The sequence below is a fragment of the Gamsiella multidivaricata genome (genome assembly GCF_025024155.1).
Source record: "Gamsiella multidivaricata strain RSA 2152 chromosome Unknown BC939scaffold_7, whole genome shotgun sequence".
NCBI lineage: Eukaryota > Fungi > Mortierellomycota > Mortierellomycetes > Mortierellales > Mortierellaceae > Gamsiella > Gamsiella multidivaricata.
In genome coordinates, this window is record NW_026251715.1 from 123,056 (window position 1) to 148,132 (window position 25,077).

Below are 25,077 nucleotides of genomic sequence, written 5' to 3' on the forward strand. Positions count from 1 at the left end.
AAGCACCTATGCACCTGCAGAAGCAGATATGTTGTTGCCCACAGGCAAACGTCGGCCAGGAAGACCTCGCGGATATTTTCTAGGACCGACTTCGTGCGCTGCCTGTCGCGATCAACACCGAAAGTGCGACTACAACACCATTTGCTTGCGTTGCGTCAAAGCCAAGATTCCATGCGATCGTAGCGGTACGGTTGAGCGACCTTCGGTTATTGTCCGGGAGGCTAGGCAGCAAGCAAAGGCGGAGGCGGCGGCGGTCTTGGCGGCGGCAGTGGCAGCAGGATTGGCACCTCCTATCGATAAGCCTAAGCCACCACAGCGGATACCACAGCTCCACACATTGACATTGGAAGCGGAATTAATAGGGGCAAGGCTTTCGACTCCAACGCCCCCTCCCACGTCAGAAACCTCGAATACCTCAGGTACTTCGGCGGCTGCTAAGCGAAAGCGAACTCCTAGCCCTAGCGATGTGACGAGGGAAAACATCATTGAGCGGAGGGTTAAAAGGGTGGCCACGAACAAGCCGAGGGAGAAGTACGATCCCAGTGTCTACATGAATTCAAAAAACCATACATACGTCCTCAAGAGGAGCTCTGGCAAGGATACAGACGCCTCTTCATCGGCTTCTTCACAACGTGGGCGTTCAATGACGTGGGGTGACGATGATTCAGACGACGGTAGCGAAAAATCTGGAAACGACATCAGCACAACATCGACGAGCGCAGGTTCGCCGTCAAGGAGCATCATCACCCGGAGGGCAGCGTCTATGGATTCGAAGCTTGGAGAGACCAGTAACGGAGGGAGAACTGGACCGCGTTCATTGACCGCTGTCTCATCTGATTCAGCTCTCATGATCAAGAGAGGGCCAGGAAGACCATCTAATGCTATGAAGTTCGCCATGAATCCAAGTCTGGTCTCACCGGTAAAGATCGAAAAGATCAAACGGAAACCAGGCCGGCCCCCAAAGACCTCATCTAGCACCCTCAAATCGTGCTCGACTGTAAATGTTCCCTTGAAGCGCACGCGCGCCTCTCTTGCTAGCATCACCGCTACTAAAGCCAAGAATTCTAAGGGCAAACAGACTGTCGCCGATACCACAGATGTAAGGGCACGTAGTATGCTATATACTGCACAAATGATCTGTTATTAATAGTAGTAATAACACTGGACGATTTTTAATCATTGCTTTAGGACGAAGATTCAGGATCTGCAGAGGAAGACTCGACAAAAGAACCAGTCCGTCTCGTCAGGAAGGCTTACCTCAAATCTGGACTATATTCCTCTGATCTCAAGGTCAACCCACCTAACAACTTGAAACAGTCAGTGACCCTAAAGTCAGGTCCAAAGTCATCCCAAGCATTAGTTCTGCGTATGAAGAGGGGATTCAAAGGCAGCAGTTCGTCAAATTCAGGGCCTTTTTTCCAGCTTCCTATCAACTACGGTGCAGCACTGATGTCAACACAGAAGGACTTCTGTTTGCCCTTTGACATTATGCAGGCATGGCAGGCAGGCCTTTTACGCAAAAGCATGCAACCGGAACCCTTTATCAAGATTCGGAGCAGTATGCGCTATATCATAGAGTTTGTCCGCTCAAGTGAATATCATACAGCTACGGAATCAAGTTACTGAGACACCCTTCATTTCACCTTATAGATATTTTTCTTGAGCGGAAACGGCGTATAGAAACAAGTCCTATGGTGTGCCATTGCACGCCGCCACCACCAGGAGCAGGAAGAGTGGGGTGTGGTGAAGACTGCTACAATCGCGTCATGTTCTACGAGTGCATCTCTGCACATTGCCCGTGCGGAGACCAATGCTCAAATCAGCGGTTCCAAAAAAAGCACAAAGAGGACCATCTCCGGGTCATCTGGGTAGGTTATGTTCTGACTTTAGCTCAGGTCTGATGGAAGTGTAGTGTGTTGACTCTAATAATGTACTGACCTAAACGTCATTCTTCTTGGATGCTAATAGACGAAGGAGAGAGGTTTTGGTATCCAGACGATAGAGCCCATCAAGAAGGGCACCCTGGTGATCGAGTATCGCGGCGAAGTGATATCGCAGAGCGAGTGTCACAGACGCATGGAAACCATATACAAAAACAACAAGAACTTTTATTTCCTCGAGTACGAAAAGGGAGAGGTGGTTGATGCTTGCCAGAAAGGAACCAATGCCCGATTTGTCAACCACAGGTAATAGAAATCATGATCGAATTTTAAGCAGGACAGAATCTTTCTGTGAATGAGCCTGGCCTAACTTTAATACTTTCTTGTTTTTCATGAACACTTCAGCTGTTCACCCAACAGTCAAATTGAAAAGTGGTTCTTGAACGGAGAGATGAGCATTGGTATCTTCGCGTCTCAGGATATACCCGCAGGAGTGGAAATCAGCTACGACTACAACTTCTCCTCGTTCCGTGGTGCCCAAAAACAAAAGTGTCGATGCGGAGCTCCCAATTGCCGAGGCTACATTGGTGAGCGAGTCAGCAAAAGCAAGGAGTCGGGCAATTCACCTAGCCCACAATCTTCAGCACGGAGCGGCAAAAAGACGGATGCACGAAAACGCAAGGCTGGACGTCGCAAAGTAAGCCTTGAGGACGCTTTTTTTTTTTTTTTTTGTAAATGTGGCAGGGCCCATGTAGATATAAATTACTCAATGTTCTCATTCCTTTTATTTTTTGAAAGGTCAACGATCAGGAACCGAGTTCCTTGCGCCGTGTACAAATGCCGAGTGTGCGTCAGATTCGAGAACGTCAATCAGACAAGTACAAGGAGGGCAAAATGGCAGCGATTCGATACACGAAACTGTTTCTCTTCCGCAACATCCGCCTTGTAGAGTCCAAGGTTCGTTGCTCATTACCTGTTTGAACTGACCGTTTGCTGACCCCAGGACTCACAAGTCTTACTTATCTATGCTCCTTACTCATCATTGCGAAAAAAAATCAAATACAGTACATCAAATATGCGAGGACCAAGTCGAGAAGTTACCACGAGACAGTGTCTCGCTCATGGTTGATGCAAGCACGGCAGTGCCGCAAGCGCAGTTTGGAAGGTGTTGTGGAAGATCTGCGGACAGCCGCACAGGAGAAGGAAGATGCGGAGCTGAGAGGACGATTCGAAGATGATCGAGCAGGAAGCAGCGTAGCAGGTGATGATGAGGGTTCAGATTCCTTGCTATCTGCAGCTGCGGAGGGCTCGATCGTTGTGGAGCTTGATGCAGAGGATGTGGATTCGATGGTGGACTCGTTGGATGAGCATGAGGATGAGGAAGGAGGTTCGTATGTCTCGGTGGAAGAAGAAGTCAACGACGACGACGATGATGATGATGATGATGATGAGGGTGACGGAAGTAACACTGACGAGGTAGAGGTGGCAGAGGCGGATGAGGTGGAGGAAGATGAACTGGAGGGCGATAGCGACTAGTTTTCCACTCAAGAAACCAGCGTTTGGCTTTATTTCTGTCTCTCCGTCTATTCGCACTTGTAAGCTGAACAATTTGAATGAATGAATGAATGAAATGGATGGCTGTCTATCAGTAAAAAGTACGTCTATGTATTTCTATGGTGTTGGTCCGACGTAGTTGGAAGGGAAGACACCATGCATTTGCTGGCCGTTGGCGTTTTGAACCACGCCCATCCACCAGATATCATCGCTCATGTCGACGACCAAGATGCGCGCGCCAGCTTGGAAACCTAGCTCTCCGATCTCGCGTGCGCGGAATGGATATTTCGCATAGTAGAACACGCCCCCTGGCACGGCCGCGGCTGCAGCTGGATTATTGGTGTCATTCATATTCGAGGCCTCTGCGCCTACGGCTGCGGTGCTGGCGCCAGTGATATCCCTTGGTGTGCTCATGGTTGTTACTGGTGATGTGGGTGCATTGGAGTTGGGAGTTGAGGGATTGTAGCCTACGGCTAGGAGGGTTGGGAAGCGACCGGCTTGCGCAACCGGATTCGTGAGATCGCTACTGCTCGAGTTCTGGTTTTGGGGTTTGCATTTGAGTGGCCGTTTGCTGCGTCTGTCGGGCGATGGTGGGGCTACAGGCCCACTCTTTTCTTCTTGTTGCTGTTGTTCGGAGGACGCGCTTGGTTCACCTGCAAGCTGTTGCTGATGATTTCTCACGAACTCGGTCACCAGCGCATCCGTCGTCTCCGCGATCGTCGAGTTCGGTCGATAGCTGTTGTTAGCCGACTCGATCGCCGCGCATGAGATACTTAATGATGCCAGGTTTGCGGATGAATTCCCTAGACCGTTCTTCTTGGACTTGAAGAGAGATCCCACCTTCTCGCTTTTGAAATCCGCATCGCTAGCAAAGGTGGTGCCTTGTCTCAGGCCAAGTGGATCCGTCCCTACATTCCGAATTCCGTGCCCAGCATATCCGTCCTCCATAAACGAAGACCCCAGTTTCGGACGCTTAGTTGGTCCGCCTTTAGATAGACGGCCCTTCAACCAGACGTACAGGAATGCGCCCAGAATGATAAAGAAGATAAGTCCCAAGGAAATGCCGACTGCGATGAGGATGATGTATTTGAGGGGCAGGTAGTCCTGAGCGACGATCCGTGGCAGATGCGCAATCGCCAGAGCCCGGAACACGCCTTGGTCGCGAAGACGCATTTGCACGGATGCGGCGTCACCGAGAGTAGCTCTCTTGACAAGGCCAGAGTCGAATGGATGGGGGTTCAGAAGAATGTTATTACCGGGATCGAGGAATGTGCCCACTGGTGTCGTGGGGCCAAAGGATCCTGCCTTGGGGCCTGCGATTGTTGAGGAGGTGCCGTTTTGAGAACTCTGTATGAAAGGGAACCATGTCTGTCCGTCAAAGAATGCAAGAGACAGTTCTTGGTGGTCAGCTCCACTAAAGGACATTGCAGAGCCGGAGGGACTTCCGAGAAGGATCCGGCCAGAGACAAGGATAATGTACCCTTGTTCAAGGATGCTGATCGTATCATTTGAGTCATTTTCAGAGGCAGCTGTGCGGGCGGGCGCATTGCTCAATGCAGGTAGTATCTCCAGGCGGTGGACTTCGCTGCTCGGCATGAATTCGGATGCTATTAAAAGTCATAAACATAATCGTTAGTATAGGATGTACATTAAAGATATTGTAGTCGGATGCTAGATTAAGACTTACAAACACGAAGAAAGCGAGATCCATTCCACTTTCTGAAGTATGTCGAATTATCTATTGCACTCCTAGATGGATCAAGAAATAAATTAGGTACGTTTGGATGCGTAGTTAGTGTCTAGTGCCAGCAAACGGATCCAGCAATGAAGCTTTTGTCCTCCTTACCTTCCAGCCACAAAAAACTGGTGGAAGCGCGAGTCATGCGTGATGGCAGTGACGGGTCCCGTAAGCGCGTCAGGTTCAGGAGGGTGGGCCGCGGCACCATAGTCGCCGGTCGCGTTTATCATCGACCCAAACGTCGTCCACTTGAAGGTGTCAAAGTTGAAACTAGCAACTCCGCACGCGACACCATTCACAGCCAGATCCCCTGCCACATACATGTTCCTGTCCTATCAGATAGCAAGATAGCAATGAGTCAGTGTCATACACATCACATTATATAGGGGTAGGGAGGCGATAACCAGGCGATGGGACAATACATCTTCAAACGCGATGTCGTTCACGACACCCGAAAGGACTTCTAGGCGGTTCTTGCTGTCGGCATCGCCATAGATAGACTTGAAGCTGCTGTCAAGGGGATTTTCCTTATCGAGCGCCTCTCGTGCCGCGGCAGGGCTCCAGACGCAGATCAGCTCACACGCCACACCACTGCCGACGCCAGAGAAATCACCTGCAAGGATCAGCACCCCTTTGCTATCGCCTGGATGACGCTTGATTACTTGAACCATGGGATCGCGACCTTGTACACCTCGCAAAGAAGGCATGATGCTCGAGGATACAACTTGGCTGATAGATATGTCGTACAATGCCAGGCCGTTCACCCCTCGAGTACTGCTTTTAAACAAACCTCCGATCAGCAACAGATCACCCCCAGCATCCGTTGATCCATACCCCGTCGAGTCGTCCTTATTGATGCCTAGCGCCAAGATCTCGCCTGTAATCGATGAGGACGGCTGTGTTTGGGTTAAATCTAGTTTGACGTAGCTCAGCAAATCGTTCTCAGTAAGGGATGGGATAACTGGTGTATAAAAATATCCCGCTCCGATGTTGCCGTCCGCATGGACGCCACCAACGATCGTAATCCATTGCTGCGAGGTTTTGTTGAGATAAATGATTCCGGCGCCGACCTTTGACAGTAAGGGTGCTTGGGCAATTTGTTGCGTTGCTGCTTTGATCGCGTTATCGCTGCTATTGCTGTTGGCACCATAAAAAACGCCAGCTGGACTCATGGATAGAGCAGGTGACAGGTTGACGGTCTTGAGCCTTCCAGAGGCAGTGAGCCAGGCCATGTTCTCGGGTTGGCGAATCTGGTATGTGTCCAAAGATTCAATAACTCCTGCAACCAGCACCACAGGGTTCTCTGCTGTTCCGTTCGCCCTCGATCCTAGGACTCGGATAAGGTACGAGATCTGACCGTAAGCGTATCCGAGCTGGAAGGCAGACGGACCTTGACCGTTATAATTGGATTGTGCATCCTCTCGGATCCACTTTTGAAGGCTAATATCCCAAGTCGCTACGGCTACTGTCTGAAGTCCCTGTGCCCAAGTAAACTTTCCCCCGATAACCAGCTGGGGCTGTCCACTGGCACTGCTCGAGAGTTCAATAGAACGGAACTGGGCGTCTGATTGAAAATATTGCGTGGCGTTCCCGAATAGAGCCCATGATCTGGTCTGGATATCATACACGCCAAGCCCACCACAGGAAGTCGCCCCTGCTCCTGACCCATATGCTTGCTGGAATGCGCCAACGACATAGAGATTCGACTGATAGATTGCCATGCCGGTGACAGTACCATCTACGCCCGATGGGAGATCCTTGCCTTGACCAAGCGGCACAAATACCGAGCCATCCCATGCGACTACGTTAGCATATTCAGTCCCTTGGAACGCCCCACCAACAAATAGCATCGAGGAAGATGATGACTGAGATGATCCGACTGCGCCAGTGTATGTGATGAGGGAATTTACCACAGCTCCAGGTGGAAGCTGGGTTGGCAAATTGCCCCAGGTGGAGGAATCCAATCCCTTTACCTGATCCTTTCCCGCTTTGACCCCAGTCAGTGCTTCTGATATTGAACCAGGACGATAAAAGAGTAAACTATTGGTACTGTTGCAGGTCGCCTGCTTCACAAACTGGATTGAGTCCACAATGATGGTCTGAGAATCTTGGGCACCACTGGCTCCTGTCCAAGTTGTTGTGGGCTTGATCACGACATGGGGTCTGAAATCCGACGTTGAGTGCACAATCATTCCTGAGTAGATCTTGTCGTACTTGTCCGCGGTGTTCTCCTGAGACAGAGTGATAGTCATGGCATTCTCAGGCGACGCAAAGTACATGCTAACATCGACCGAGCCACGGCTTTCACAGGCATTCGAGGGCGCGGTCGAGCTATTGCCGGTAGATCCGGCGCTGCAGCCAGGCGTGTACAAGTATACATCGTACATTCCTGACTCTTCAAGATAGGGCGATAGATCCACATAGGCTTTGCTGCGCACAGTCTGGTCACTCGTAGAGATTCTGGTTGCCAGAACAGTCTGCCAGCCACCTGTGATATCCATCGTGACCCAGTCTGCACCTAGAAAGCTTGAGTACGCGGTCATGTCTTTGCTATCCCTGCGGCTGTTTGTACGCGCTGTGAGATTCATGGGTAGTGATCTTGAAGACGAAGACGAAGCAAATCCCGAAGTGCACTTTGAAGCAGTGTTGAGTTCGTCCACAGCTCGAACAAAAATCTCAGACTGATACACCTCGATGCCTCCAAGACCGCCTCCTTGTCCGTACCAAGATAGTATGTTGATTTGAACCGCATGCAATAGGACCGGTTTTATGACCAAGAAATCCTGATAGCCTTGGTGAATCGAGGTGGAGGTAGGTCGTGGGTAGAGGATGCAGACGGTGCAGTGCTGGACGATATGAGTGATAGGATCTACATAACTGAGGTTCAAGAGCTGGTTGGAGGGCTGTGCCACGATAGAGAACGTCTCTGTCCCGCGGTCCAAGGGGATTGCGTCCTCGGTGCTGTCAATGTTCCAGAGGCGGAAGAGCGTCGGGGTGATGTGAAGCGGGAATTCTGCACGCCAGTGTCCAGGGATGTTGTCGCGCATGATCCAGTTGCTCCTAGTGCCTGTGGATGGCCGGCAAATGATACTTTTGTCCTGTGCTGCATCTGCGCTATTGCCAGTTGTTACCTGATATAAAGATACCAATACGGATGTGATTTGAGATGCTGTGCTGAAATAGAATAAAATACAAATCCTCACTCATGATATTGTTCATACCATGACTCTGTCCATGTTCACTAGCTGGGTGTCAGGTGCGCTGAAGCGCTCTCCATCGGCTGTAGTATCGAACTTGCCACCAAAGTAAAACGTCCCGTCTTGGGTCTGGGCGACGGATGCAACCACGCCATTCACGCCCTTGAACGGTAGCGGCATCCAAGATCCTGACGCCTGCGAAATCGCTCGAAACTTCTGCTCGTTATCATCACTGCTGCTGTTGCTTGGCTCAGAGCCAGAATCCTGCAGAGCCCGTTTCCAGACGGCAACGCCTCCGCCGAAGGAGCCCAAAGCCTGGTAGCTACTGTTGTTGCTACTGCCTTCGGCCGAAGCCATTATATCCTGCAAAGGCGCCCTGAACCGTCCAACCACATAGACTTGATCTTTACTCGAATCGCACAACAAGCTCTGAACGGGGCCATCTACTCCGTCCCCCATGGACAGGAAACGCTTGAGTTTGGAGTCGTACAGTCCAATGTAATTGAGGCCCGTCCTTGGATTGCTGGTTGTTGGTGTGGCGATGCTGCTACTGCTGCTGTTGATAGATGATGATGAAGCGGACGATACCTGTGTGAAATACCCTCCAATGTAAACCTGATGTGGAGCGCTGCTCAACACACAGGTCGCTGTAATGCCATAGTTTGTCAAAGACTCAGCGGCTGTCGGTGACGATCCTACAGGTGAAGATAATGGCGCGTCCAACGTGAAACTGGCCAATAGGACTGGCACAGATAAAACCCTGTCCTCGTCTGATTGATTGCCATTGGCTGAAGCAGGTGACGGAACTTTGCAGAGCTCCAGGATCGAGAATGTATTGCTTTCGAACGTATTCTGCTGTCCTATGGTCACGACAGGCGTCAGTGCGTCAAAGTCTCCGAGGAGGGCTACTTGCCCCAACGCGGCAAAGTCCACTGGAGGAGGCGACTTCGTATGCAGGAACGGAGTCTGAGCACCATTGCTGTTTGTGAACGGATTGGGAACCTTGGACGGTGTTGTGGGAACGACAGCTGCGTACGTGGTAGTGGCGGTGGGAGCAATGACGAGTGAGAACAGGATGAAGAAGAACGAAGCATACAATGCGACAAGAGGAAGGCAGGCAGATCGATTACGACGGGAACGGCGACAACGGTGGAGACGAGGGGAGAACTCCGGTTGTGTGACATTGGAATTCGGTGTATTTGGGGATGTTTGCAGAGTTAGGGATGGCGAGGGGAGTGAGAGAGACGAAGAACAGATGCGCAAAGGCGATGCTAAAGTAAGATTATCGCCCTGTGGAGATGACCTTGACGATGACGACGATAATACTGGTGCCTGTAGCTTCTGTGTTGCTGGCTCTGGTGCTGGTACCAGCTCTGGTGTTTGGGATGCATTGAGGACCGTCATTGAGAAAACTGGTGGCAACAGGTGTTGGTGAAGTGGACTATTGGCCCAAGCGTCTCTTCATTTAAAGCCCGCCAATCAGAAATGAGAAAAGCTTGTTGGTCTCAGTTCGCGTCTGGTGGGTAACACAGGCACAGACCACTTTTGTACGTGAAGAATAGGATGATATGAACAGAGCGAACAAAGGCAAAGGAGGTATAGCGTCGGCAAGGAGTGAAGAAGATGTGAATCTATAGAGATAATCCAGGGTAAGATATTGTGGTAGAGAAGGGTAAGTATGAATAGCGATCAAGGCGGTTAAGTAGGATGGTTATTACTATAGGAATAGGGTACGTACGTAGTAGAATAGGAATGAGAAAGTGATTCGAATGCAAATGAGAGATTCAGTGAAGGCGAATGAGAGATTCAGTGAAGGCGAATGAGGATGAGAATGAACAATAACAAGAAGCAAAAGACAATCGGAGGATGGTTAATACAAAATACGACGGGAAGGAGAGAACAACGGATAATGGACAGCGTGAAAAATAAAGAACAAGGAGAGGAGAGATGTAAGACAACCCAGATGGCGTACGACCAAAGATTACAACAAAGTATAAAGTGCTGTTTGCCGCCGTGCAAGTTTTTGTGCCCACAGCCTCTTTTGCTTACATGAACCCCCTACTAAACTGGCCAGCATTCTTTTTCACACCAATTGATCTGTCTCACTATGTAAACAGGAAATGGACGTACTCAGCAGGAAGGACTCCTCGCAAGATCAGCATTACCTACCCTCCTCGACAACTCTGATACCCTGGATGAGGACATATACGAACTCTAATTGCAAGCAAGGCAAAAAAGGCAACTCGTCGCTCTTACTGTGTCCTTTTTTTTCGCGACAAGGTGGGAAAATATCAACTACCAAGAAGATACCGCTCATAGTTTGTAAGGTATTGAGGGGCTTTGCTGTCTAGGTTATTAGATGGCAAAACAAAGATGCTATTCTATCTATTTGTATCATATATATCGATCACCTCTCTTCCCCTTGAGAACAACTCCTTTCTCTAGCCTTAATGTTCCTCGTCTCCGTTATTTTTCTTTTCCTGATTTGACTCCTGCGGCTCCCTTTTCTTCCCTTCTTTATTTTTATTGTGGAGAGCGCCATAATTCCCCTCTCCTGACATTTACAAGCAAGAGCAACAAGAAGATCCAGCACATGCTACTTAGAGACTTCAATGTCTTTTGTGTTTTCTTCACTCAAGGACCTGCAAAGTTTTCAAAACACGTTCATGGAAGGTCGTACAAGAATTACCCGAGGCGATCCATTCCCGTCCATTCCCTGCATGCTGGGAACGGCATCTTACAAATTTTGTAGTAGATCTGATTTTCGACTGTAGAAAATATAGATTGATGTTGCAAAGGTGTTCCATCTACTGCAACCATAGTCAACATGACGTTTTTATGGCACAATCAGCGCGTCGCGTTTAGGAACGTGCTCTCATGGCAGTTCCCAAATCCTCATCTCACCATCGATCATCATTTCTATCTTTTATTCATTGGAGCGCAGGCATCAAACAGATACATGTGCGGAAGAGTGGGAGGAGAGGAAGAGGGAGAGGAACTTCTTTTCTATACGTAAATACCCAGAATACATCTTGCCTGAAGACACTAATGACGAGTCCAGAAACACTCCTGGATATCTGCTGCTTCCCTCACAGTCGAAAAACCGCTTCCTGTCCCTGACCCAGCTCGTAAACCAAACCCTGTGGGTTCTTGATCGGCGACAGCTCCGTTGTGTTGATTGATGATAGAGAAGGTGAGGATAAGGGTGTCGACTGCGTCGTGCTACTATCATGCTGCTTTCTGTTCTTTTCATCCGGAAGATAGTGGTCAATAAACGCCGGGGACGCAGGCACTTTACCAGCGAGGGAAAGAAATGTTTCTGCTTGAAGTTGCCAATCGACGTTCGTGAGCGAGTCTGGGATGATATGGCGCGTCTCTTCCGTCATGTACGCGGTCGGCGATAACTCGAATAACGTGCCCTCCGGGATCTCCAATGAAGGTATATCCCCCTCGGAAAGCCCAAAGAGGTAGCCATATAAGCACCGGATGACCGACTCGTGCGCGATGATAAGGACATCGTTCTTTTCTCTCTCGAGTTCCAGGATCACTTTTTCTAACCTGTTTGCCAAGTCGTAATAGGACTAAGGTACAAAGGAGTGGTAGTTTGTCAGTCTTTCGACCTATACACCACAATCCAAATGGTGATTCCGGCAAGAAACAATACGCAGTCATGTTACCTCAGCACGGGGGAATCGGTGTCGGTAAGGGTCATTCTTAGCCCTCATGCACTCATCTGGATACTTTTTCGCGACTTCCTCGGCTGTCATTTGGTCACACACGCCTGGATTTCTCTCCGAGAGCACGCTTCGTTGCCTGACAATTATCTCCTCGTGGTCCAGAAAATGCGCTGCAGTCTGAAAGCTCCTCTTTCTGGAGGATGTCCAAACAGTTAACTGCCTCGGTGTCTCAATAAAACCAGCCTGTTGTAAGGCCTGCGCCTGCGTGTCGCGGAGCGTCAAGAGAAAGTTTTTGAGATTCTCGGCGTACCGGTGGCCTGCTGGCGCCAAAGGCGCATCCGCTTTGTACGACTGTTCGTTTAACGATACGCCATTCTATAATTACGGCCAGTGAGAGACAGTAGTTTAGTGCAAAGACTTGGGACCATACATACTTAAACAGACCGTTGCAGGGGTGAACATACCCTGGCAAAATAAATCTTTCGAGGGGAGATATGTAAATTCATAAGATAGTAAACAATCTTGCTCTGTAAAAACCCCTGCACGTTATTGACAATGATCTTCTCCCCGACGTTGATCAGCTTTACAAAGCTCAGATTGAGGTCCGCAATAGTCTTGTAGGATGGAACGTGGTTCTCAATTCTGCGTTTAAAATCATTGACAGCATCTGCAGACTTCCATCCTACGTACTATGAAGAGAGCAGAGATAGCCTAGCGTTAGACAAAAATATTCACTCAGGTTCCTCGGCGCTAGGAAGGAGTGAGTAACGCTTCTCTTTACTCGCATGCTTTTGGCTGCATTACAAATAGAAGATCACATAGGGCAGAGCAGTGGTAATGTAATTATCGATGATGCACTCACGTCTGGCGAGGACAATTTGACACTGCGGATGTTGGCGTCAATGATTTGGGGGTTGTCACAGATGGACTCAATGAACATGTAATTGACATTCACGGCCTTCAATCTGTCTATCAACTCCTGACGTCTTTCCTCTGTTGTGTTACTGCCGTCCAAAATGCCGACCTGGCCACCACTTGCGAACCATTGGACCATATCGTCAAGACATGCGTTTGCTATCTTCAGCCTCAGATCCGCCGTAGCCGCATTGACTACGATATGGTACAGGGACAGGTGGGATGGGTTAGACATTATGCTTTTTCCAGTTACTTCAGAAACTAGCGAAGATCACCAGCAAGACCATGAGTAATACCTGGACTAAAAAAGTCGTTGGTAACCTCAACACCAATAATCTGGCGACGGTAATTGCCCACGCTGAAGACCTTTGTCTGAAGACCGAGCCATCGCAGGTACCGACTGAGCGACCGCGACACATGTGTTTTTCCACGCGCTGGTAGACTTGATAACCGTGAGAAGAAGCGCGATATATGTTAAGATATATGGCAAGTATAGCAAGCCGGACGAAAAAGGCATTGCTGTGGCTCACTTCATACCCCACAAAGATGATGGCAATGGCCCCTGCGTGGAACAAACGTCCAGACTCGGTCTTGTAAAGTTGCCCGGGGAACATGAGGCGTTGAATGAGGATGAGATGAGGAGAAACAATGCTGTGGTCCGGGGAACGCCAATTTACCTGTACATGGTACATGTACATACCCTGTGACAGGCTTGTCTATATTGATATTTAGCGGCAGTGCTGCCTTGGACAATCTGATAATGACCATTCACATGTGTCTATTTATTTCACATCATGTCTAGCCTTGAGTCCCTGTTCAAAAAATTCCAAAGGGTTTGTGCGGGACCCTCACCGATGAGGGAATCAAGCTTGGCAATGTCCATCTCAGCAAGTTCCCGGATACTTTCTACGTTGTTCATAACATGCTTGTAGTTCTTGGATGTGATCCCAGGCAAACTACGAAGAATATCTTGCGGTGTCAGATTGAACGCGCTCTCGATCTCTTGCTCTGAATCAACGCCCACCGCTTGTGCTTTCAGTACATCCGGTTCATCCTCTGATCTCTAGAATGTTTAAAATAAAAATCACTTCAGTAAACAGTGGCCCCATGGTGCTTTGTTAGAGAAGAATATTAGTATTGCATAGGATCGATACCTTCAAATCCTCGAATATCTCTACCGTCGCATAGACTGAAGAGGACCAAATCAATCTCAGCGTTGGAAATGCGATGGTCAACAAAACTAGCTTTGAAGACAGCTCTGTGATTGAAATATCTGTTCTGATTTCTGACTTGTCCTATTGTATTGAGATCAAAGTTCAGTTTATGACCGATTCAGACAAGCTAAAGAGTTGCCGATTCCCATTGAAGTTAAGCTCATACCTGTAATGAAAACGATTTGTCCTCATCAAATTCGATTAAAAGCACCGGTTGACTGTAATGAACTGTCATTGCTTCCACTTGGGTATATCTAGAATATGCGATATAATAATATAACAACAGCCCCATCAATACCACGAACAGAAATAGACATAAAGGACATAAATAATAAACGATGACCTACAATCTTCCAGAGGCAAAGGAACTGATCAAATCCGAGATACTCTTTCTCTCGACACAAATATTGGGGGACAGAACATAGTCGCCAACGGTGATTGTGCATGGCTCAAGCAGCATTCCCTGAGAGTGGAGAATCGAGGGCAAAGAACTCCTGAATTCTCGCGAGTCCACGACGATCCTGGGTAGTGGACGATCTTCGCCCGCTTTTCCGCCTCCGGCAATTCGGGTATGGATATTCCTGAGCAGCGACTGATCCTGCACCTGCTTCGCCTGGATGTCTCCTATCGGTAACACCATCATCTATTGGCCAGTAGCAAAGCCATCGGAACAATTAGATATCACAGATGCAAGCCTCTTTTCACTCTCTAATAGTTTAATAGTTTATGGACTTACCGATTTGTCACGGATCAATTTTGTAAACGCGTCCTTTTCTCTACGGAGTGCGCTCAGGTAGAGTTGCTCCTCAACAGAGTTGTCATACACCGTGAAATAGACGCGAACCTGCTTCCCAGGATTGCACGCCTTGTACACCTCGACGCATCGTACAAATGTCGCATCCGGGTCGTACATGATAATAAACCGTGGTTTAATGCTCTCCAGCAATCTCGAGTCGGACTCGCCAGCGTAGCTATGCACGACAACCAAACTGTTGGCTTCGACAAGACCAAAATAGTCTGTGAAATCGTCCATCTCCTCGAGGTCATGGTCATACACGTACGCATTCGACACTGGGTGTTCTTGGGTAGCCTGGATACTGATGCGGACAAAAATAAACATTAGGGACGGTTTTGCAAACTAGGATCAGTAAGTAGCGCCTGTAGCTCAATGATACACCATATTCTTACAATGTCGCAATAACTTCCGCTTCCTTTTCAAATGAGGTGGCCGAGTGCTTTGCTACAGGTGCCATCATATTGCCGCCGCCTCGGACGCGTCGACGCTTAGTCGGTGGTGGGCGGCGGATTGATGAAGAGACATGGTTCACTAATATAAGAGCCATCCTTAGTTAGTCATGACAGAGTGTGCCATAAATAATCTTAGTTTGAGGGATCGTAACTATTACCGGTCGATGAGGATGTTGCAGGTGTAGCGGGCTTTTTGTTGACGACGTTATCCTTGAAATGCTTCATGTTGGATTTCCAGCGAAGGTATCCATGTAACAAATCTCTCATCAGTGGTTTCCCCCTTGTTGAGGTGGCTGTCTTTGGCGTCGATAGGTATCGCCTCAGCTGTGTACATGTCCTCTGATCCTGTGCCATAATGAGAACAGTATCCGACCCTGTAAATATTAAAATAAAAATATTCTTAGCAAGTAGGCAGTGAACAACATGAATGTAAATGTAGCCAAGAAGAGGCCTACCTTCTGGCTGCGGAGCATGATGCATTTCCAGCTCCACTTCATCCATAATGTCGGATAGTACATTCCACTTGGGCAGTTCCTCCAGAATCGGTCTCATATTCGGGAGCATATTTGGATCGTCAGGGTCTTTGTATCCTGCCTGGTGAAGGAATACCCGGGATTTCGCCGTCTACATGTAACAGCATAGCGGTGTCAACGAAGCAATATACCTAACGTACTATGCAATGTCTTAAATATGCCCTTACAGAGTAAATCTTGTCCGCAGGGTCAGTTAAGAGCCAGTAGCTGCTCGAAGATGGATTATGGGACGCCAATATCGTCTCGAGATAAAGATTGAAGTTCACGCTGTCGTACGATACTAAGTACGCCAAAAGATTGCGCAGGATTTTCAGATCCCCCACGAGTTGCTTTGTCTTCGAACTGACACGGTGCCAAATAGGATCCAGCTGTCTCCTAATAATGACATCAAAAGATTTGAACATTGCCTTTTCCACCGTGAAGTCGTCAATGTCGATCTCGATCTTGAAAAGAAATATCCGGATATCAGTGCTTGACCTTCGTAACCTTCCATACAGTGTTCAAAAGAGAGGAGTACGTACTGCTGAACTAGACCGACGTAGCTCTTGTAGGCAGACATCCATACACTCAATGATAGCTGCCTGGATCGTCTTCATAGCCTTTGTCATCGGCTGTCTGATTTCGACTACGTCTGCTGCATGCGACTCCAAACTCTCTGTCACCGTAACATGAAATCTACAAAATACCAACATACGTGAAGGTCAGCGCTCGACTTCGAAGGGTCATATTCGTTGGTCATCATTAATATCGTTATACGGAGACATGCCTTGGCCACAGGTTCACTTTTCGAAGGTAGAGTAATTTCAATGTCTTTTCCAAGGTTGCGAAGCCCATCGAAAACGTCTCTGGCTGATCACTGAACGCCTTGACGAATCCTTCTGAATTGTCCTGTCGAAAGAGCCGGAGAATGAACGCCTCCGTGGACGTGGCTGTCACCCTAGCATGTAGCGACAATCGCATATGAGAGAAGTGCCATTGAGGCTCACGCTACTCGAATAAATGTTCAATTAGGGGCTATTACCTATGGGCATTGGCAACGAGTATACCTGTCACCAAATGCACTGGGATTCGGCCTGTCAACAGGTCCATGACAAGGATGCGAGACGTAATGGCCATCACGCCTCCATAGCGATATAATTCGCTGCGGTCTGCGAGACTCTGTTCGCTGTTAATACTTCGGAAGTATACTCCACCCTGTCCGAGGCTGGTAGAGCGCAGAAGGTCGTCCCTAAGGGTAGCTTGTTCTTCAGTATTAGTGTTGATAAGAAGAACGAGGTTTTGTGGTTGTGAATATATCTGGAGGAATGCGCCGAGGATGCTTTTGAGACCCAGTCCCTTGGCCATAATAAGCAAAGCATCCTCCGCAACAAGTTCTGCCACGATTTCCTTTTGGAATGCAAGAGGTAGCGCCGACATGATCGCAGTTTGGAATGGACAAAGGCAAAAGACGAATCGCAGACGAATGAAGTTGACGTACTCTTTTCAACTCATATTTTCGGTGGCAAAATGTGTCCAATTTATTTTGTAGTGGGTATCGTTGAGCCTATGAAGCTGCTGCTGCCGGCTCCTCTAACGAATTGCCAGACGAAACTCGATTGATATAATCCGATAGGTGAGCAGCCTCTGGTGTCTGCTGGGACATGGGTCGGCCACTGAACAGCGCGTCGGAAACAATGTCCGTTGTGAGATCTGATAGCCTATGGACACATGAGTAGCGAGGTATGCGATATCAGTCAGCGTAGGATCGTAAAATAGCGAGTGCAAACACATACGCCAAATATCAAAATCGTACCAGGCCTGCAGCTCGATAGGAAGGCGAGGCTCTTCAGACATATTGGAAGTCTCTTTGAGTGCATCGAAGTTCTCCTCCACACGAGCCTTGTATTTTTTCGAAAACTGCGGCCCTGCTTGATTGATACATTGCTATTTAGACGAGCAACAAAGGGTTAAAAACAGATGTACAGAGTCAATTTGATACACTACTGAAATAACGGCGAAATTGAACTCACATAAAGCAAGGCAACTTGGTGTGCAATGAACTTGTGATTTGATAGCCGCAAGTCATTCTGGAGCTGCAGTGCGATCGACACAAGTTGGTTGATAGTTGCCATTTGACGGAAATGAGCTATATATTTATAGTTGAAAGAAAATGTTATGGATCAAATGTTGAGGAGGCAGCTTAAAGCCGAATGAAGACATGGCGGACGCAACGCTACCTTCAATAAAGCTACCGCCTGGCAGGATTGGGTCGATACCGAGGTACTCTGAGGACTTCGGAAACATTTCCGCGAGTCCAGTTCTGATCATGTATCTCTATTTGAAGAGAAGGGTTAGTGTGTCATTAGGCAAAACGTTTGGCGGGATGCCACTACTTTGAGGTTACAGCAGTAATTTTCTGCGTCCTAGAACATCCTCGTTCTCACCTGTAGCATCATACGCCCTGATGTGTTCTCGAGTCGATTTGCCTGCCCATTGTCCACCTCGTATGTATACAGTGTCTGCTCAAGATGCGCAATTGTTTTAGTTAACTCGGCGCTTGTCTCTTCGTGCTATCGCAAGTAGTTCGTTGATTGAAATGAAGCTGTTAATTTTAATACTACTAAGGAAATTATGTAGACCAGGCTTCCTTCTCAATACTTGATGATGTGCAGTCAGTCTTCGAAGACGGCTTACCTTGCCCACAGCTTCGATCCTAGCGACAAACATCTCAATACGACTCAGCTCGTTCAACATCTGAAGACCGAGACGCTTGTGCCTGTTGGCGGAGTTGGGATGGATAGGATTACGGATGTGGATAGGCACTGTAGGAGGTACAAGCAGAGAGCCATTGACCGTCAGTCGTCAATGTTGCACCTTGGATAGATCGCAATATCTCTGAAGCAATTGGCCCTGATAGGAAGCAGAAGGTGGAGAAAACGAGGCGTGATACCTTCATGTATCTCTGTCAACTTTGTCAGATTGACCAGGGGAGGTGACTCCAGAATCATGGTTTTCTTGTCGAAAGCGATGCGCTGAATGATGAGGAAGCGAAAGGGGGTAACGAGAAAGGGCAAAAGGGGTAGGCAGCCTGGCGTGAAGTGGTGACGGTGAACTTAAACCGAGCATACATTTGTTAAGCTGAACAAGCAGAGTCACCGCAGCACCTCTTGCCTTCCTACCATACATTCTCACCATGAACGTCTTCAAGTCTCTCGGAAAACTCATCTGGGGAGATTCATCCAACCCGGAGCTGGTCCAGATTTCCTCAGGACAGTTTTACATTTACAAATCCACCGGAGTACGCCAGCGCACTAGGGAGTGCATGTAAGTTCTCACCCACGCGCGATAGCGAACAGCTCGGTATAACACGCGAAGTAGACACTCATGCATACCTCTGCTTTATGTTCACCTACAACAGCTATATCGACTCCATGGCAACTATACGCCGCACTTCGCAGCCTTTCCAATTTGTCCTCGCCATTAGCCGCGTCTTTGAGGAGGGGGAGGAGACCCTCCAAGAGGAAGAACAAGAACGTATGCCTGAATCGTCGCTTAGATGGCCAAAAATGTCTTAATATCGGTCATTGGAAGAGCATAAACTAATGGCCCTCGCCTTCATTTCCTTGGGCATGAAACATAGTGGAAGACGAAAAGATCTTTTTGATTGACGCAGGAATGAGGTTCAAGAAGGGCGTTTCCACAGGAGCAACCGCTTTTACCTGGCAAGGTCTTTCATCAGTAAGTGATCTACAAGTTATGCAACCATCAATTTTAGGTTCTTGGCAAACAAAAAGCAGTGGCGTCATAATTGACCACATTCATGTTTATATTTCTTGGTTTTTAGGAGGACGCAGGAGTGGAGTACGAGTTCGTTTGCGATGATGAGACAACCGTATTCACCGCAAACAACTTTGAGATCACCATGTACCAGTGCATGTACGAGCGCAAGCACCAGAAATCACACTTTTCTGCAGAGGAGGAGGACATTCTGAAGTTCCAGATCTCGTAAGGCCGATCAACATTTGACGTGTCTGCAAACTTGCCGCGCCTCCAGGGTTCTTTCATGTTTTGCTTACTTAACAACAATTGCACCTTTCCAAATATAGTTCCGGCGCCAATGATTCAACTTCACCCTCAACATCCCATTCAGCCGCATCTTCGAAAACAACTGCCAAAGGAGCATCAAAATATCCTATAAAGAAGGAGCAGAGGGAGCCTGCCGTTAAGGCGGAAGAGCGGGACCAGGGCATTGAAAAACCAGCTCTTCGCGACATTCCCACAACATACGATGGTGTGGCTGAGACTGTGGGAGAGCTGAATCTTTTTGACCCCAGGACAAACCTATTCATGGCTCAGGCTGATAAAGTGCGCTGTCAGCTTTTGCGTACAGCGAAATATACCTGTAAGATTTGCAAATCGCTCGAAGATTTTTGTTTCTCATTTGACAAGGACTACTGACCACTAACTTGCTTTTGATCTATAGACTGGCTTGTCGTCCTCGACAGTGCCGGCAAGCAGCAGCTCGCACAGCCTCTGGAGCCAAGGATGAACCCTGTGTTCAGTTCTGTAAGGATTTGGTTTCTTTTTCGTGTAACGCGTATCCCGCATTTTCGCACGACAACAGTTACTGATTTTTTTTCCATGCCCTCTAGACACATCGCTCGTTTATCTGGAATTACTTTGACGAGCAGCACAACGTCTTTTCATGGCTTATCCGCTTCCCTACTGAGGCTGCTCTGAGCGAGTTCCAGGGCGTCTTTGGCGAGTGTATGTACGAGGCCCTGAACCAGCAGGCGTGGGCAAAGGTTTCGGTAAGTGTTTCATATTTCTGGGATCTCAATTTTTGACGAAACAACCTGTGTATGGATATTAACCATTTAATTTCGGATGCAATATAGTCCGAGGACCAAGAATACATGATTAAGACTTACCAGGACGATGTCGACATGACCGAGGACGAGGCTCGTGAAGAGGAGGTCGAGGACGAGGGTAGCGAAGAAAATTCTGATGGTGAGTACGATGAGGATGAATATGACGAAGATGATGATGAAGAGGAAGAGGAAGAGCAGGATGGATTCAAACAGGATACGGCCCGGAACAGTCAGCTCGCTGTCGGCTTCAAGGATCGCTCATTTGTCGTTCGTGGAAACAAGATCGGAGTGTTCAAGCATACTGATCGCGACGGCTTGGATTTTGCGACGACGATCAAAAATATCAGTAATTCCAAGGGCCGAGAAATCAAGCCCACTCGTGTAGGTGCCTTCCTTAAGATCTTTGAATATTCTAATTTGTGAACCGCCCACTTGACTACAGTACTTACTACTTTGCGCTCTTATTTTTATGGTTCATAGGTTGTTTTGCATGAGCAGGACAGGTCTATGGTGATGTTGGACCCCGAGGATCTGAACACTGCGTACAAGATGGATCTCGAGTACGGAAAGATTGTCGAGGAGTGGAACATGCCTGGAACTTCAGGCGTGTTGAACCTTATCGGCGACTCGAAGTACTCGCATTTGACGGACAATAAAACCATGGTCGGACACTCTCACAACGCCATGTTCCGTGTCGATCCTCGTCTCTCTGGATCCAAGATTGCACAAACCGAACTCAAGCAATATGCCAAGGGCAACGATTTCACTTGCCTTACAACAACCGATAATGGGTCAGTTGCCATGGCAGGATCGAAGGGAGAGATCAAGTTGTTCAATGTCATTGGCAAGAACGCAAAGACTGCTTTGCCTGGCATGGGCGATCCTATCATCGGTATCGATGTTACCGGTAATGGTCGATATATCATTGCTACCTGCAAGACATACCTAATGTTGATTGATGTCCTTAATTCGGAGAACAAGAAGCTTGGATTTGACGCCAGCTTTCCCGCCAAGGGCAAGGTACTAGCATGTCTGTCTTGGCACGCCTATCCCTTTGTGTTATCGACGCATGACAGCATGTTACTGATAGCTTGCTTTGATTTTTTTTAGCCCAAGTGCATTAAGCTGCACCTGAAACCCGAACATGTTGCTGCCATGAAGCAGGCTGTTTCGTTTACGCCCGCCCGATTCAACACGGGCGTGAACGAGGAGGAAAAGACGATTGTGACAAGTACCGGGCCATATGTCATTACTTGGAACTTCCGCCGCGTCAAGAACGGACACTACGAGTACCAGATGAAACAGTATGCGGACGATGTCGTCGCAGACAACTTCAAGTTTGGTCAGGACCGCCAGATCGTTGTTGCCTTGCCGCACGATGTCACGGCGTTCTCCAAGCGCAACATGACGAGCCCTGCAGAAACACTGAAGGTGAGTATTTGAAGATGATGGATGCACATATGCCAGCCCTTGTTTTAGCATTAACGTCGCTTGTTGCTATTGATAGGCTCCGAGAAACAAGTAAAACTGCGTAGTAGTCTATAACATTGATCATAATAAAAGACAGCCCCTTCCTCTGAGGTTAAAATTGGCGTCGCCAGACCATACAACAAATAAACTTTTTTTATTCGTTATGATATTCCCAGGATCAGTTGCTTGGACCTCACATGGATCAGTAGAATTTTATCATTTTGTTCCGAGAGTCCGACTTGACTCTGCACCATTGGCAGGAGCCTTTGTTTTTTATGATGATGGGTAGATGCCAGCGAACGATACTGAGGCCTTCTTTCTCTGGATAGGGCCCATGTTTTCCTTGCCCTTGTTGTGTGATCGCTCGTGTCCATCGTTGTTGAGTACCGGCTCGCGTTTGCCGTTGTTTCCCACCATAAGCGCATGGTGCAGAAGCTGAGGGACAAGGTCAAGGCGAAAAGCATAATGTATGCATTGATGATCGCGGTGTCCCATAGCCAGAGGAAAAGAGAGAACCAGTTTCTGAGCGTGCACATCTGCACCGTGTAGTACTGTTGAAGTTGATCCACTATATCGACACTGGCCAAATACCGGCTGTTGTCATCAATCACGCGAGGCATGAAGACATCTTTGCGCCGAATATTTGAACCATTGGTACTCGTGATTCTTGGCCTGCTGCGCTGTGTAAGCACGAAGCAGTCGGGGTTGTCGATTCCGTGAATAGCTGTAGGCATGTTTACGAGATCGTTGTCAATCCACACCATTACAAAGACGTCCTGAACAACGACGGCGCGCTTCTCATTCTAATCCATCTTGGCAACGCGTCCGGGAACAAAGAAAAATAATTGTAACTTGACCAAGTGCGGCTAATGGAGATGAGGGGAATCTTCGAATGGCGATGGTCCATAGAAAACAGCTAGCTAAAAGTGGAGAAAAAGAAGAGACAATCGTCAAATGGACCTAAACGCGAATTCTTTGTCGATGCATCAAACAGGTACCAAATGTCAAGATCACAGGACGCCATCGAGAATGCGGTTCTTCTCACACTGTTCCCGGACCTATGTCGACTCGGCGACTATCTGGAGAGACATTTGCAAGAGAGCTTGAGAATCGTCCAAGAGGACGATTCGCCAGAGTACAAAGAGCTCCTCCAAAGCACACTCGTTGCCGTCAACGGCACCAATTTGGCCACAGGTGAGAAACCTGGTCCTGTCAAACCATTCCCCGCAACAAGTAAACCAACTCTGGAGGGCAGCCAGAATGATGTACGTGCTTCTGTATCGCGTTTGAACGAGCAATGGTTGGCATGCGTTGAATAAAACAAGTCAGCTTCAGTGTATTCATCTTATGTCTTTCCAGGTTGTGGATTTGGCCATAGAGCAGACATGTCCGAGGTCTCGAACCTGGTTCAACGAACCGTTTAATATCCTCGCTGCCGGGTACACGAACGTTAGTGACGCCAACTGTATTCGTGTATGCCCAATTCCAATTGCAGAATCTGATACATGTTTTCATGTCCACAAATCAGTCGAAGAAGACCTACTGCCAGGGGTCAGAGAACCGATTTCCTAACACACTGGGGTCAATTGTGAGATCTTCTCTATGGGAAACATTGATGAGAAGGTTCGTATTCTTTGGAGTACTTGAATGTTGTCCGATGAAGATGCCGCCATATCTTATGCTGAGCTTGCACGCTATCGATCGTATAGGATCGGAGATGCAGCCATGCTGTATCTGTTGACCAACACATCCATGTTCGTCGCACTGCCGAACAATTGCTATTGCCAGATCACAGGTCATCCGATAAGCGAGCAGAGCATAGCAAAGCGACCATTGCAGAGGGATCTTCTCGCGTCGCTCTCCTCCCGGAAGAGACCAGCTTCTGCGACGTCGTCTTCCTCGCCACCTTCTTTAGTATCTCACTCCAACGACTCCTCAATCAGTAGCATTTCAGCAACCTCGCTGAATGTATCCAATTCCAAGATGAAAACCATGCACGTGTGTAAAAAGAGAAAAATCGAGAACAGGGTGTTGTTACCGGCAATCACTTTCAAACGAACAAGGATCTTTTATTTCAACCAGTATCATACTGCAAGCACTATGCTCCGTCATTTCTTATTATCCAATTGTAAGTTGCGACAGATCGACTGGGTTTGTACTTGATATCGCTGTGTTAGCCGTACTAACTAGGACCTTTTTTTTAAAAAAAGATGGCGCCATTATCGCTGTTCCTGGGGCCTCGCAACCAATGTCGACAGTGGACGCTCAAATCATGCGAATGTTTCCCAGGCAGTACGGTCTCAACAACGTCTTTATCCAATGTGACACAGCCCGCTCGACTTCGCTGTTTGGAGTATACAACACGGCGGCCCCAATGGCGCCGGCAGCTAGCGCCAAGGTCCCTCGTCATCCATGGAGATTGCGCCAAATGAGGGAGCAGGTCGAAAAAATGCTAGAATTGAACAGCATGTGCGCCTACAAGCTGTTGTTACAGTACTATTGTCCTGTAAAGGTAACGAACTCTTTCACTCGTTGATTTAATCGCAAAGACTTCTAAGTACGAGAAGGATAGCTGATTAAAACGTTCGCTCGTAACAGGCAATTGATGAGCCTTCAGTAACCGTGGACACCTCGTCGGCTGCACTTTTGACATATCATTCTTCATTCGACCAGGTACAATACGTTTCTTCGTTGCGGTTTTTATTTATTTTTGTATATTAATATTCCTTTGACCTCTAAGTATTCCAATTCTCCCTTGACTTGCTCCTCATAGGTAACCTCGTTCGTCCATGCTGTCGTTA

At 48.1% G+C, this 25,077-nt stretch overlaps 6 protein-coding genes across 6 annotated transcripts; 2 read left to right on the plus strand and 4 right to left on the minus strand.

Annotated features, from left to right (window-relative positions):
* Nucleotides 1-1,368: 1,368 nt before the first annotated feature.
* BC939DRAFT_392819 (uncharacterized protein) lies at nt 1,369-2,829 on the plus strand (the record flags this gene model as incomplete). The annotated part of the gene is made up of 4 exons (XM_051552049.1): nt 1,369-1,558; nt 1,651-1,868; nt 1,969-2,186; nt 2,286-2,829. The coding sequence occupies 4 exons, from the start codon at nt 1,369-1,371 to the stop codon at nt 2,827-2,829; spliced, it is 1,170 nt and encodes a 389-aa protein (XP_051416166.1).
* Nucleotides 2,830-3,329: 500 nt separating this feature from the next.
* On the minus strand, nt 3,330-5,076 carry BC939DRAFT_439159 (uncharacterized protein). Its single transcript, XM_051553928.1, has one exon. It carries the CDS (start codon nt 5,028-5,030, stop codon nt 3,552-3,554), a length of 1,479 nt encoding a protein of 492 aa, XP_051416167.1. The 5' UTR covers nt 5,031-5,076; the 3' UTR covers nt 3,330-3,551.
* Nucleotides 5,077-11,898: 6,822 nt separating this feature from the next.
* BC939DRAFT_439166 (6-phosphofructo-2-kinase-domain-containing protein) lies at nt 11,899-13,596 on the minus strand (the record flags this gene model as incomplete). Its single annotated transcript, XM_051553929.1, has 5 exons — nt 13,499-13,596; nt 13,258-13,403; nt 12,909-13,156; nt 12,511-12,735; nt 11,899-12,421 (listed from the first exon to the last, which is right to left on the minus strand). Coding segments are annotated over exons 1-5 (1,075 nt in total), but the record flags the coding sequence as incomplete, so codon positions are not given.
* Nucleotides 13,597-13,722: 126 nt separating this feature from the next.
* On the minus strand, nt 13,723-17,397 carry BC939DRAFT_406825 (uncharacterized protein). The gene is made up of 12 exons (XM_051552858.1): nt 16,978-17,397; nt 16,723-16,893; nt 16,478-16,631; nt 16,124-16,399; nt 15,879-16,047; nt 15,582-15,797; nt 15,364-15,502; nt 14,912-15,272; nt 14,523-14,818; nt 14,342-14,429; nt 14,116-14,256; nt 13,723-14,024 (listed from the first exon to the last, which is right to left on the minus strand). The coding sequence occupies exons 1-12, from the start codon at nt 17,370-17,372 to the stop codon at nt 13,749-13,751; spliced, it is 2,682 nt and encodes an 893-aa protein (XP_051416169.1). The 5' UTR covers nt 17,373-17,397; the 3' UTR covers nt 13,723-13,748.
* BC939DRAFT_439170 (uncharacterized protein) lies at nt 17,398-19,015 on the minus strand. The gene is made up of 6 exons (XM_051553930.1): nt 18,630-19,015; nt 18,380-18,505; nt 18,173-18,269; nt 17,966-18,081; nt 17,749-17,879; nt 17,398-17,653 (listed from the first exon to the last, which is right to left on the minus strand). Exons 1-6 carry the CDS (start codon nt 18,687-18,689, stop codon nt 17,500-17,502), a joined length of 684 nt encoding a protein of 227 aa, XP_051416170.1. The 5' UTR covers nt 18,690-19,015; the 3' UTR covers nt 17,398-17,499.
* An 83-nt stretch (nt 19,016-19,098) lies between these two features.
* BC939DRAFT_406828 (VID27 cytoplasmic protein-domain-containing protein) lies at nt 19,099-22,414 on the plus strand. Its single transcript, XM_051552859.1, has 11 exons — nt 19,099-19,259; nt 19,354-19,469; nt 19,576-19,673; nt 19,780-19,940; nt 20,042-20,337; nt 20,419-20,501; nt 20,588-20,746; nt 20,834-21,187; nt 21,287-21,826; nt 21,917-22,237; nt 22,314-22,414. The coding sequence occupies exons 1-11, from the start codon at nt 19,129-19,131 to the stop codon at nt 22,329-22,331; spliced, it is 2,277 nt and encodes a 758-aa protein (XP_051416171.1). The 5' UTR covers nt 19,099-19,128; the 3' UTR covers nt 22,332-22,414.
* The last annotated feature ends 2,663 nt before the right edge of the window (nt 22,415-25,077 follow it).

Coding starts and splice junctions, on each gene's coding strand:
- BC939DRAFT_406828 (XM_051552859.1), top strand. CDS start 19,129: ATGAACGTCTTCAAGTCTCTCGGAAAACTCATCTGGGGAGATTCATCC. Junction 20,502..20,587: donor TGAACCCTGTGTTCAGTTCT/GTAAGGATTTGG, acceptor CATGCCCTCTAG/ACACATCGCTCGTTTATCTG. Junction 20,747..20,833: donor AGGCGTGGGCAAAGGTTTCG/GTAAGTGTTTCA, acceptor GATGCAATATAG/TCCGAGGACCAAGAATACAT.
- BC939DRAFT_439170 (XM_051553930.1), bottom strand. CDS start 18,689: ATGTTGAACGAGCTGAGTCGTATTGAGATGTTTGTCGCTAGGATCGAA. Junction 18,270..18,379: donor CAGGGCGTATGATGCTACAG/GTGAGAACGAGG, acceptor CTCTTCAAATAG/AGATACATGATCAGAACTGG. Junction 17,880..17,965: donor ACCAAGTTGCCTTGCTTTAT/GTGAGTTCAATT, acceptor TCGTCTAAATAG/CAATGTATCAATCAAGCAGG.
- BC939DRAFT_439159 (XM_051553928.1), bottom strand. CDS start 5,030: ATGCCGAGCAGCGAAGTCCACCGCCTGGAGATACTACCTGCATTGAGC.
- BC939DRAFT_406825 (XM_051552858.1), bottom strand. CDS start 17,372: ATGTCGGCGCTACCTCTTGCATTCCAAAAGGAAATCGTGGCAGAACTT. Junction 15,798..15,878: donor TCATGCTCCGCAGCCAGAAG/GTAGGCCTCTTC, acceptor TAATATTTACAG/GGTCGGATACTGTTCTCATT. Junction 14,257..14,341: donor ACAAATCGTTTTCATTACAG/GTATGAGCTTAA, acceptor TCAATACAATAG/GACAAGTCAGAAATCAGAAC.